At 41.7% G+C, this 14,247-nt stretch overlaps 1 protein-coding gene across 4 annotated transcripts in view; it reads right to left on the bottom strand.

The window, feature by feature from the left end:
• EXT2 (exostosin glycosyltransferase 2) overlaps nucleotides 1–14,247 on the bottom strand; it is a 154,565-nt gene that overhangs the window by 62,740 nt on the left and 77,578 nt on the right. For all 4 annotated transcript variants that reach the window (XM_032488496.1, XM_032488495.1, XM_032488493.1 and 1 more), the window contains one exon: nucleotides 5,633–5,764. In XM_032488496.1, the coding sequence (XP_032344387.1) occupies nucleotides 5,633–5,764 (132 nt within the window). The remainder of the gene's footprint in view (nucleotides 1–5,632; nucleotides 5,765–14,247) is intronic.

Genomic DNA, 14,247 nt, shown 5'->3' with positions numbered 1-14,247 from the left:
TCCTTCCCTTCCTATCTTCAAAAGCTGGACTTAGACTGAGGCTTACGGGATGTCGAGGTAAGTAAATAATCCTCCTCTATGGCCTTGCTTGCAGATAAGTTGCTACTCTGGCTAGATTTCATAGGAACAAGCTCTTGTTTTCAATCTCATTCCTATGCTGAGTATAACAATCCACTTTAGGTCATTTCCTCATTTTTCTCATCAATTTTTGTCAACAGCCATGGAAGCCTTGCTATCTCCCCTTTCTGTTCTAGGTCTGGCATGGTCAATGCATTTAAAGAAAAAAATCTGGGTTATCTTTACTAGTGTTATCTCTGAGAGTAAATCTGAAAAAAAAACCTGTCAAAAAGGACTGGGTAACTAAAATTAGGACATATTGATAAGGTGGAGCATAATCTTTCAACTCACATCATAGAAAAATAACATGGGAAAATATTCACTCTACAACATGATTTTAGGACTATATTACATTTAGTTTTTAAAAAATTGTCACTGAGCAGATACGGTTTTGTTGACACATGCAGAATCCAAAAATTTACATTCCTGGCCCATTCCATCCCTGCATCACATTTAATGCCCATTTGCCTCGGTCTCTGTCCTCCAGACATGATCACATTGGGAGAGAGCCAGAAGTCAGGCGGGGGCGGGGGTCCAAGGAGCTCCCCAGACACACAGGCTATGCCCAGACGTAGGGACGAGGCCTGCCAAGGGGCAAGACCAGAAATGACACAGAGCTTAAAAGTGATACAGGTGCAGAGTATTTGGGGAGATGATAAAGTATTGCTGATATCTGCAAAAAAGGGAGAAAGATGAAAGCACAGAGAGACCAAAAAGGCAGTAAAATGCAGGCATCCTTGACGTGAGGAGCTAAGAACATTAATGATAAAAGCAAATGTGTCACCACCTCATAAAGAACCTTCATTTGGTGAGAAATTCCTTCCAAAGAGAAGATTCAAAACAAAGGGCCAATCTCTCCAGACCAGACAGATTTGCTACTTTAAAATTATGCTCCAGAATTACTTTGCCAAGCTTTTTCAAGTTTTGAGAGTGTGGCCCAACGTGGATAATGTAATCGGCCTCCTCTCTGGCTACAGACAGGAATGGCAAAGCAGTTGCTGACATCAACACCTGGTCTCTGCAAGGCCACCCCTTGCTGTCTTCATCATCCACACACATAGGCCATTTTTTTTTTTTAACATTAAACTATGGTAGTGGCACCTGGCCAAAATAGGGCTCTTTACTTTCACCCCTCCTTGTCAGTCTGAGCAAGCTCACTGCACAGCTGGAGGCCCTGACAGCAGATCTTTGAAAAAAACAGACCATCTTTTGATTTACTAACCAAGGTCCACACCTCCTCCCACCTTGGGGTGACGGATATTGTAAATGTGATGGAATCTAGAGGGGAGACTCCCCTGCAGGTTGGGCTCATAGTAGTCACATCTAGAGTAGGTTAAATATTTCTGAAGGGGAGGGGGGAAGTTAACTATAAATAAATCAGTGTCACTCAGGCCTCCTGTTAGTTGCTTTCACTGAAGACGCAGAAATGTACAATCCACAGCTTTAAATCAAGGTTCTCACCACCTGAGCACCTAGAAATGTGGTAAATACTGAATTTCCCTAAAAAGGATTATTTAAGAAAGAGCTAAAGGAAAAAATATAGAATATATTTTCCAGTTGCATATCCAGATCTATGCTTCTTAAAATACTTCTCATTTATGTTCTTTCCCAAATTATGAGTCCGGCACTTTGAGCATTTTGTTCTAAATTAAAATATATCCATTTCAAAACTACAGAATTTCATATACTATTTTCTCCTAGTCTATATTCTTATGAAATACAGAGACCAAAATTCCCACCATTTATTCTTACACACTTTCCTTAGAGCTTTAGATGAACAGTACAGAATAAAGTCCCTGTTTCCACGTTTTCCAGCTGGGTCATGACCATCTCACCTGTATGAATTCCCCTGCAGAGGGACACATTGATATTCTTTATCTCTAGCGTGTACCATATGCTTGGAATAGTGGGGATATTTCAATCCAGAGGAGGCTCAATGGCTCCCATAAAACTCCATAAGCACTTCAAGATCATCTGCAAGTCCAAGACTTAGGCTCTTGCTTGTTTACACCACTTGCGCATCATATGACCTCAGACAAGTCATCAGGCTCTGTGAGCCTCACTGCTCTATAGATAAGAAAGAATCTACCACTTTCCCCACCTTCCCAACAGGGTGAAGGTCAAATAAAACAACGGCTGTTACAACAGCGTGTGAGTAGGCTTTAGATGGCTCAAGTCTGGGATTCCAGTCTTCCTCCTTCCCTCCCTCTTTCCTTTCTTTATGTATCAAGGACCTCCTGTCTGAATTACATTGTCCCAGATATTACGAGGAATACCAAGATAACTCAGAAGTTCCCTTAAGAAGCTTAAAACTTTACAGGAAATTATACTTCTATGCATGTTAAAACATGTTATATGATAGGAAAGACACAGATAATATGCTTTCAGAATAACAAGGAAGAAAGATTACTTCCTGCTTAGGGGGTCCAGGAAAACCTCATGGAGGAAGGTATATACGAGCAGACCCCTGAAATCTGGATAAAATATGGACGACTGGAGGTGGTGGGGAAGAAGGGCATCTCAGTGAAAGACCCACACTCACAAAGGCACAGGGAGGTCAAAGCTGGGTTGCCAGAAATCGAGAGCTCCCGGAAAGGCAGACTGGGGCTGGACTAGGTCCTGCAGTCAGACTGAGTTTGGACCCCAACACCGCCCTTGCCCACAACCCTCATGTACCCACATTCCGCATCTGGATAAACTACACCATATTCCTCACTCTTCCTAAACTCCCCTACTGGCCAGTTAGAATAGTAATTCTCCCTGATACGGCTCAAATTTGTCCTCTATTAATTCTCATCTGGATTCCTGAAATAGTCTCCTGCCTCCAGTCTTGTCCCACTACTGATGTCAGACTGATCAGAAACACAAGCTCACCGCATTGCTCCTGTGTCAATGCTTCAGTGGTTTCCTACTGCTCACAGGTAACATTCCAACACTGTCCATAAGGTACCAGGTATTTCATGATCTGGGCCCTCTGCAGGCTTCACCTTCTGTCTCTCCCTCACAAGCCTCCTTCACTCCTGCCACACTGACCCCCTCGAAGTTCTCCAAACCACCACGCTCTCTTGTCCCTCTGATCTCTGAATCTGCTGGTCCTTCTGATAGACCCCTTCTCCCTTTCTCTGACTAAATGATACCTACCTTTCTTTTTTAACACTCAGATCATAATTTAACATGGTTCTGGAAGTACTAACCAAGGTAATTATATAAAATGTAATAAAAGGTTCAGATATTGGAAAAAGGAAGCAAAATTCGCATTAGGTATGACTGTAACTAGAAGACACAGAGAAATCAACTTTAAAAAGATGAAACAATTATAGAATTCAGTAAAACAGTATTACAAAATGTATATACAAAAGCCAAAATATGTATTCATACAAAAGTAACCAGTCAGAAACCATGATGTCAGAAAGTATATATTCCTTTATCAGAACATAAGAAAGATAAAATGCCTAAGAAAAAAATTTTCAGGACTTGTGAAGGACCCATACAAAGAAAACTAAAATTCTACTAGAAAGACAAATCTTGCTTCGGGGTAGCAAGATCTACTGCAATGCAAATTCCCCAAAGGCATGGATTTTTCTCTGCTTTGTTGACTGACACATTTCAAGAACCAAGAACACTGCCTGGAACATAGCAGGCAATCAGTAAATACCTACTGACTGAATAAATGCCTAAAACAATCTAAAAATTCAATGTGACCAATCAAAATACAAATAGGATTTACATTTGTATTCTGGGAGAAACTGATAAAGAGATAATCAACCTTCCACTTGAAAAATACACACATGTAAGATCAGATGAGCAAAAATCCAAGTACTCACGGTTACTGAAAGCATGGAGAACCAGAATAACCAAAATGTTATTGGTGGAATTAGGAAACTGTAATAGTCTTTTGAAAGGGCAATGTGTTAATATCTATCAACATTCAAAATGTGTTTATCCTTTCAGCAATTTGTCAGCTAGAATTCTATAGATATATTTACACATTTATGTGCAAAAACATATGAAAGGATGTCCCTTGTGTTACTGTTTGAAAATAGGGGGGAGAAAAAGCAATCTAAATCTCTATCAATAATAGATCAAAAAGCAACCTAAATCTCTATCAATAACAGATCTGCATGATCTGCATGTAAGATACATCTGAACGATGGAATACCATACAGCCATCCTTAAAACTGAAATATACCTATATAGAATGAAAGGGAAGTCCATGATCTGTTATTAAAGTAAAAAAGGAAAGATGTAGAATATGTGTAATATGATCCCATTTGTGTTCTAAAATTATATAGTTATGTTTATATAAGGATTAGAAACATTCTGGAAGGTAACCTTTGGTAACAGATTCAAGGGAGGAGATGGACAGAAGGAAACTCTACCTCAAGCAGAACAGAAAGGTGTTTGCTGTTGTTCTGATTTTACTGTAAGTGTGTATTTACTTCCTCTCAGGCACCCCCGCTCTGGGAAGCGTCCTGACCCCTCCCACCCAGGAGCGCAGCCTGACGGGTGCTCCCTCCGCAGTCCGCAGTCCGCAGTCCGCGGACCACTCTATTACAGGACTTTTCACACGACTACTGCCTCACTTGCTGGCTTCCCAGTTAGTGGAGAGTTCCTTTGAGGGCAGGCCCTGGCTTCTTTTTCTGCTTTCTCAGCACCTGGTGGAGTGCCTGCCCCACAGTAACCACCTAATAAAAGATGTAGGGAGGGAGGGCCCTACGTGAAGATTAACCAGGCAGCAGCACACAGTGTGATCCAGAGAAAAGTATTATCAGGGGACAAGGACGGCTGGCAATGATTCAGTGGAGAGGAGTCCACATCTCTCACGTGGAAGCCACGGCAGGTGTGCTCCCGAGAAGCTGGGAAGCAGTAACTGCCAGCCCCAAAGCTTCAGGCACTTTCCGTGAGGAAGGCATGGCCAGTGCCACACTCCCTAGGATGCTTGAGGGAGTCACGGGTATCTCATGACTCCCTCAAGCAAGGACCAAGCCCTGAGAGCAGCTTCTAACCACCCCCACCTTTCTGCTAGAAATACGCAGGGGCCTCAGCCCCAGTCCTGAGCAACCCACATTGCCCCTAGATCACTTGTGCTGATGATTTTCCGCACTGCAGTTTTTGAGATGTTAACTGACATAATCCATGTAAAGCACTTAGCACAGTCCCTGGCACAAGAATAAGCTATTAAGCTGCTTACAATCTTTTCAAGAATTCAAAGCACTGTAACTGCAGAAGTCATCAGGAAGTCTTCCATGTCCAACAAGACCCAGGTCTCCCTGTTTATTTCTGCCATCAATAAGTGTCCTGTCTCCCTGAGCACATTCAAAACAAACTGGAAGCTGCTGCTTCAGTGTTTCTGACCTTTGTCATCATTTCAGATGTAAGCTGGTCCTATCGGACTCCAAGTATTACAGCACACTCTCATCTTAGAAAGCTCGAATTTAAAACTCAATACATTTTCCACTGTCCCATCCTGACAGCTGGCCTGTGGCTGGCGTGGCGAGCACCGGAATTCACTTACCACGGCAGGGGGGTCGTTCCATTCTTCATAGGAGATGGCAGCATACGGATAGATCCGGTCATTGATGATCTGCAAGGTGGCCAGGGCAATGGCTTTGATTGACTGGAAGTACGCTTCCCAGAACCACCGTGCCTGTGAAGAAAACCACACTGTATGAAGCGAGCCAGCCAGTGGAAGAAGCAGGTGCTCATCACAGGCAATTCTGGGGCTGGGTAATTTCCTTACTCCTAGAGAGTAAGCAGCCTGAGGCAAAGGCTCCCTGCTGTTCAAGTCAGCTCCGTCAGAAGTGGGCATTTACCCAAGGCAGTCAAACTAGAAGGCGAGCAAGTGAAATGCACATTGGATTCAATTCAGATATACAAGAAACTGCGTGGTAATGAAAATATCATTGTGTTTTACCAGAGCAAGTTTATAGTCTTTTTTTTAATATACATATAAAACAAAGTACACACATCTTCAGGGTATAACTCAATTAATTTTTACATATGTACATAATCTTATAACTACTACCCAGATAAAGATAGAGAACATTCCAGCCCCCCAGGAGATTCCCTTACACAGCCTACCAGTCAGTATCTCACCCTCTGAGAGTAATCATTATTCTGGTTTCTTTTAAGCCCACTACTGAATCTCATATTAATGGAATCAAACAGTATTGACTCTTTTGTGTCTGACTTCTTTTGCTCAACACAGTAATATTAAAATCAGATTTTAGTGTCAAGTTATGCTGGTTGGCCCCATAAAATAAGCTGAAAAATTTCTGTTCCTTGAGAAAATTTTTGTAAAACTTTTCATTGAGGTATAGCTGATTTACAATGTTGGATTAATTTCAAATGTACAGCAAAGTGATTTAGTTATACATATACATATATATGCTTCTTCAGATTCTTTTCCATTATAGATTATAAGATATTGAAAACAGTTCCCTGTGCTATACAGTAGGTCCTTGTTGTTTATTTATAGTATATATAGTAGTGTATATGTATTAATCCCAAACCCCTAATTTATCCCTCCCTCCCCCACGCCTTCCCCCTTTGGTAACCATAGTTTGTGTTCTATGTCTATAAACCTGTTTCTGGTTTGTAAATAAGTTCATTTGTATTTTTTTTTAAGATTCCATATATAATGATATCATATATTGTCTTTCTCTGATTTACTTCATTTAATATGATAATCTCTAGGTCCAGCTATTCCTTGAGAAATTTTATGAGAATTTTATTTCTTCCTTCAAAGATTTAGAATTCAAAAAGGCCATCTGGGCTAGATGTTTTGAGGTGGTTTGGTTTTTTTTTTGTTTTTTGTTTTTTTTTGTTTTTTTTTTTGGTGTGTAAAGGTTTTAAATCATGAATTAATTTTCTTTCATAGACATAAGATTGTGCATATTTCCATGTCTGTTTTGTAGGTAGTATTTTTCAACAAATATGTTCATTTTATCAAAATTGTTAAATTTACTGGACTAAACATATGTTAATGTCTATTAAATGCCTATAGAATCTGTAGTAATACACCCTTTTTCATTCCTGACATTGATAATCTGTTTTCTCTTTGAACTTGCTCAGTCTTACTAGATGTTTATCAATTTTATTAATATTTTTTTAAAAAAGCAATGTTTGCTTTTGTTGATTTCCTTTATCTTACATTTTTTTCTATGTTGTTCCTTTCTGCTCTTATTTTTATTTTCTTCTGTTTTAGGGACTTTAATTCATCTTGCATTTAGTTTCTTGAGATTGAAGTTTAGATATTTCAATCTTTCTTCTTTTTAAATACATGCAGTGTAAAGCTATAAATCTACTTCTATGCACTACTTTAAATTCATCTCACATATTTATTTATCATTTTCATTAAAATTTAGATAAAAATTTTTTTAAATTTCTACTTTGATACCTTCTTTGATGTATGGGTCATTTAGAAACATAACTTTAATTTCCAAACATTTTGGGATTTTCTATCTTTCTGTTACTGACTTCTACTTTAATTGTTCTCTGTAGTCAGAGAACATACATGTTATTTCAAAACTTTATAATTTATTTAAACTTGATTTATGGCCCAGCACACTGCTTATTTTTGTAAATGATCTACGTGAACTTAAAAAAAAAAAGAGTATCTTGCAGTTGCTGAATGTAATGTTTTACAATTGTCAAGCAGAGTAAGTTGATTACTAGTACTATTTAAATATTCTATATCCTTGATTTGATTTTCTCTGCCTGTATATGTGTGCATGTATGTATATGTGTTTATTTCAAAACTTTTACTTTCAAATTTGTGCACTCAAAGCTTGTCTCAAGATTGTCTCTTTATAAAGAGGATATAAATGGATTTTAATGTTTTAAAAATCTTTGGCTTCCAATTGTACATACAGTCCATTTACATTTAATGTAATTTCTGATGCGGTTGAGTTTAAGTGTATACTCATTCTATTTGTTTCATCTGTTCTTTTTCTTTTATCTCTCCTTTCTTTCTTGCCTTTAGGATTGATCAAATTTTATTACTATTCCATGGGGTTTTTTCTTCATTAGTTTGCTTAATTAGTTTTTTAATATTCTTTTAGTGGCTATCCTAGCAATTAAAGTAAGCATCACTAATCTATTATATTATACTTCAAATTAGTAATTTTGCAACTTACCAAAATTACAAGAAACTTCATTTATCCTCTCCCATCCGTTATGCTATTAGTGTCAAATATTTTTCTTCTGTATATTTTAAATCTCACATCATTATTATTGCTTTTAAAAGTAAATCTTTATTTATATTTACCATATCTTTACCCTTTCTGGCATTCTTCAATCCTTCATGTACATCTGAACCTCTGTCTCAAATTATCTTCCTGTTGCTTGAAGAATTTATCTAGCTAGCTAGCTGCAGGTCAGCTGGCAGCAAATTCTCCCATTTTCACTTGTTTAACAGTTTCTCTCCCCTCAACCCCGCCCCTCATTGGCCAGCCTTAAACACTGACCTTTACCTCGCCTGCACTATGTACCGTTGCTGAAATAGCCACACAGCTTGCTAAGACTCCCAGCTGCTTTCTTCTGTAGGGGTTCTCGGAGTCTTGCTCTGATCGTGTGCACTTTAGGAGTTGGCAAGCACCTTAAGGGAAGATAGCATGCCCATTTTTTGCTCACTTCCTTGTGGTTTCCATTTCCCTGGGGTTTTGTCCTTCAAATCCCAGATACTTTGGAAGCCCCAACTCCAGCCTCTCAGCCCTGTGCGACTGCTTTCTGCTAAGACCCTGTACCCTGGGCTGTGAATTAGGAAGTGCCTGCAGGGAAGGAGCCAGAGTGAACAGGTAGCTGCCTTCCGTGTGCTCCTGTCTCTCAGGAATTGTCTGTCCCTCAAGTACTGACTGCATGGGTTGCTCTCCTGTGCCTCTAAATTGTTGTCTCATCAAAATATTTTAGCAAATTTCTAAACTTCTTTTTATTTTATTGACAGGAGGGTTACTCCCAAACCAGCTGCTCCGTCACAGTCCAATGTAATCTTCTGAAAGAAGACAAGGTGTCTTACCCAAGCATAGTTTAAACTCAATTCCTAATGAAAGCAGGATGCTAGTGTAGTTGTCCTCTCCAGTTTCACTCAGCCTATATGTCCAATCAAAATCAGAGGCTATTAGGATTTACACAAGGGAACAAAAATATCAAAGTTGAGCATGAGAAACTGGAAGCACAACCAAAAATAGGTGGAGGAAGAAGACACTTTCGAGTCTAGACTTGCTGACTTTGGTTCTGTTTCCTGGGCAAGTCCTCTATTCATTAGTTAATGCCTGGGATAACTTCTGAGTTATGTGATGACTATTGTCTCCACTAACAATAAGAAGAATGCAAAGCATCACGATGCGAATTTCTCCTACGCAAAGAAAATCAGAAGCAGATTCAGCTTCCAAGGGCATGTGACTTAAGCTGTCCTGTGGTTTGCCATCTGGGTACGGCCTGGGGGCCTGCTGGCTGCCTGCTGCTGCTTCTTAGATACACTCCACTCACTCCAACCTCACTCCTGCTCAGTCATGGTGCTGCTTTCCCTCCCATCATCCAGCCAAAATACCTAAAGTTTATGAAACCTAAAGAATCTACCTTCTCTGTGAAACCTTTACTGATCCCCTCAATATCAACAATCTTCCCTTACTACGAAATCCCTCAGCATGTATAGCCTTTACCTTATAGGGTGGGTCTGGTATACACAGCCCTGTAATTGCTTCCCTGTTATTTCAGATGATCGCTTTTCTCTCTCCTGCTAGACTGTGAATTCAGTGGGTGTAAAAACTGGCATTTCTTAATTAGTTTCCTTGCAAGTGTTAGAATGTTTTGCCTGTTGCAAAGCACTTTTGTACCCATGGTCTCATTTGCTCTTTATAACCAGTTTGTCACTTATTTGGGGGGCAGATACAAGTTTCATTTTGTATGTGAGGAAATTGAGATACAAAGCTGTTAAGAGGCAAAGTCACAGCGCAAACCCATGATTCCTAACTTTGAAGTCAGACCTTTTCCTACCCTGTTCTAGAGTACGAAGCACTCAGTATGTTTTAGGAAATGGTCCTCTACCAAGGAACTGGAAGGGTGAAAATTCACAAAGGAGCGTGAGCCCACAGAGAAACACACACAGCTTAAATATTTAACCTCTTTTTCTACCCAAATGGGTCCCTCATCATGTTCTTTTATTTTAAATCATACCGCATTCAAACTTAAGCATTCCAAAGCTGCATGTTCACATTTAACCACAGCGGAGACAGCAGCATTTGGGATTTATAGAAAACAACGACTGGTAGCAAATCCACCCAGAATACCAGCCAAAGGCACAACTGCAGGACAGAGCTTCTGATTTAGGATGTCTCAAATCATCTCAGCCTGTCCACCAAATTGTAGTTCTCTCAGAAAGGAAGCAAGCTTTGCCAGTGTCTCAGCTTTCTCAAGTGTCTCAGCCTGAGGATAGGTGAACTTCTCAGGCTTAATAATTTCTGCAGGGCCTCGTTAACACCCTCAAGTGTTTGGAAGGCATAATTTACCGCCCCTCCAGGACTCAGCGTCAGCCACTTTTCAGTACAGAGGAAGGAGATTTCAGCTATGCTGGCAATGCATGAAAGCACCACTGTTCCCACCCAGGGAGCAAATGCAAATGCTTATCATGTTTTCGGTTTTTTCCCCCTAAAACATGGGTCACACTTATCTCTATCTGATTCTTCGGCAGCTCTGCAGACTCCCCCGCCACTCTACACTGGGGATCCACACAGCTGAGAGGTAAGTTGCATGTGAACTGGTCATAGCAATTATAACCCTGAATGAAGCATTCAGCCTTTCTTCATGAACAGATATCACAGTAATTTTGTAAAACATGCAGGTTTCAAAGCATAAGAACTAAAAAGTTCTGATGATGCTTTCAAACGTGAGAATCACAAAGCAAATGGCAAGAACTGGGCCAACTTGAAACTGTCATAAGCAAATAAGTACTCCAAATTGAAACTGCTACTTTGGTTTAACTTCTTTGATCTTCAGTAATATAAAGCCAACAGGATTAGCAATAACAAGTGTTTAAAGGAAGCCCATGTGGTACGGTGGAAAGAGCCAGGCTGACGGGCATCTTGAACAATTTTAAGCTACTTAACCTCCCTGTTTCTTGAACCTATGAGATGGAGACCACACCACCTGTCTCCCTGAAGATCCAGGAGACGGTTTGTAAAGCTCCTCACTCAGGGATGGTGGAGAACAGACAATCAGAAAATGGTAACTCTCTCCTCAACATTTGCACCCACCCCATTCCCGCAGGTGCCCTGTCACTTAATGTTAGAACGCATCCAACGCTGTTCTGGGTTGGGATTGGAGGAAGGGGAAAAGGAGCGACAGAATGGGATCCCAGCATTATGCTCCCTTCATCTCAATTCTTGAAGCCAGTAAAGAAATTCAACCAGTCAGAGATGAGAGTTAGGTATCACAAAAATACATCAAATCCGACTGTGACGGAACTTCATACTGAAAAGCACAGCAACCAGTAACATGTCCCTTCTACCTGAACCTCTAAGCTCCCGAGGAAGAGGACAGCACTTCTCTGGAAACCACAAGGGTGAGAATACATCTGCTCCTGCTCACCACGGACCCCCCAGCCTCCAGCACAGTGCCTGTCAGAGTGGGCAGGCAAACACCCGCTGACAGAATGAATCCGCCTCCCTCCTAGGCACCACACGCATCTCACCCAACTTTCCAAATCTTCTAAGTACCAACCCATCAGGTTAAAGGGGGAAAAACCATCATTTAATAATAATGATCACATCCTGTATACAGAATTTTAAAAGGTAAGAGATGAGGGAACTGGATTTGAGGGGAAATTTGTTTCTGGGTGAAAGAACAAGGCAGAAACGGGACGACGAGTGCCTCTTACATTATGAGTGTTGCCGGAGAGAGAAACGGTTGTTAAGTCTACGCCATGTAGGTCTGCCACGCAGAAGTGGACAGGACATCTCACAGTGCAAAGATTACATCTAAGAACTCCAGGACCCCAGAGCAGTCCAAGAGCATCCGCACCTCAAGGCACAACGACAGCTCCCAGCGCCCTTGCATCAGCAGCCAGCTCTGCACTGCCCTTTTCATCACAGACTCCTGAACGTGACCCAGGTCGATGGGCTTCGTTTTTGTTTATCATAGAACTTTCCTAATGAAAACCACAAAATGAAACAAAACAATAAACCAGCCTGCTACGCCTCTGTCCCAAGTCCCAAGAGGTAACACTGTCCTGACACCTGACAATGACAGGTAACTGTGGATCAGTGGGTGCCCAAATACTGCTCTATTTCCTCACCCCCAACCCACTGGTTGGCCACAACATAAAGGATCTGCTTCTGCTTAGGATGCAGAGAGCCACAAGAGAACATGGGAGCCACCACAGCAATGAGGAAAGACCCCAGCTGACACTCTCATACCATAACTTGTCTTGGGCCCACCAGAGAGCTGCGGTCATAAGGCAATCAGGAAAATCAAATTTCAAAGAGTGACAAGCTCCTCCAGGAGTGATGGGACACTCAGATCACTCCAGCTTTGGAAGAACACAGAAAGCAGAGGTGGCTGCTGACAAAGCAGCCAAAGAAAACAGCTACAATTTTAACAAATTCTTAAAACTGAGTGCGGGCTGGTGGGGCAGTTTGAAAGTTCTAGACAGAAGCAGAGTCTGCACTCACTTGCAAGTTCTTTTCTGCTGGAGGTTCTTGGGGAAAGACTGGGGCAGGGAAGAAAACAAAGAGAGCCCCCCTCAGCAGAACACAGGTAGAAAACCCTGCCTGTTTCTTGGATCTTCCTTCATCCAAAGCAAAACCTCCACCTGCTGGGGAAGGAGCAGGAAACCCTGCCACCCCGAATGTCCGGACGCAGATGCCCTGCCCCTGGGAGAAGAGAAAGGCAGCCTGCCCAGAAAGGAACCAACCCTCCCAGCTCCCAGAAGACCACCGCTGCAGGGGAGGGCAACGCAAAAGCCATCTGCTCCCGAGGGAGGGGCAGGACACTGTCCCACCAGCAATCTAGACAAAGGGACACTGCCCTGGTGGGAGAAGCAGAAGCAAAAGTCACCTGCCCTGAAGGACAAGCAGGCAAACTTGCTCAGGTCAGGCTCCTCTACCGATACAGAGATCAGCTACCACTAAGGCAGGATCAGGAAACCCCATCCAACCTCAGACCTCCACAGATAAGGGGAAGACCACAGCTGCCATGGAGGGGCAACAGGAACGCTGCGCAATTCCACCTCCAAGGCCCAGTGAACAAGCCTGCCAGACTGAGGCTGGACCAGGGGAACAGAATCCTACTGCCCCACCACGAGCCTGGCACCACATACAAGCAATGCAAGTCTACCACTGATGGGAGCAAGGCCTCCTGTGTAGCACAGCTGGCAGGGCCTGCTGGAAGTGGAGGGTGAGGCTGGGACAACGAGAAAAACCCCAGTACTTTGGGCCCCACGTTAAGAACAAGGGAGCAGCAGGTAACCACTGGCAGCACCTGAAGTCTTTGGCACTGACGGTAACTTGAGCTTCAGAAAAATCCAAACCCACCCCAATTACACACTAGATTGAGTCAACCTCCCAGGTTAATGGCTCACAGAAGAAGAGGTCTGCCCATTTCCGGACATGACATTTATTTTAAGTCTCCTGTTTTTCTAACACACCATGTCCATCATTTAATCAGAGTTTAACAGAAACAAAATACAGGAGAAAGCAATCCACTGTCATAACAGAAAGCTGTCAGCAGGACCAGACCAAAGATGACCAAGACATTGGAGCTATCAGATGGGGACATAAGTATAAACAAAATGTTAAAGAATCTTGTGAAAAAGGTGGACAACTTGCATGAATAGATGGGAGTATTCAGTAGAGAGATGGACACTATTAAAAAGAGCCAAATGAAAATGCTAGAAATAAAGAGCATAATATATTATTCCTTCAATTGGCTTATCAGCACGCTAGATGTAGCAGAGGAAAGAAATACTGCAGTGAACTGGAAAAAAGAAAAAGAAAATTATCCAAACCTAAATTCGAAGAGAAAAAAGAGTAAAAGAAAACAGAACAGAGCATCCAAGAACTTAGGACCATATCAAACGTCCTAAGTACCTGTAATTGGAGTCCCAAAAGCAGGGGTAGGAAACAAGACAACAGA

Source organism: Camelus ferus, chromosome 10, assembly GCF_009834535.1.
Source record: "Camelus ferus isolate YT-003-E chromosome 10, BCGSAC_Cfer_1.0, whole genome shotgun sequence".
NCBI classification, from domain to species: Eukaryota; Metazoa; Chordata; class Mammalia; order Artiodactyla; family Camelidae; genus Camelus; species Camelus ferus.
This window is presented reverse-complemented; position numbering and strand designations above follow the sequence as displayed.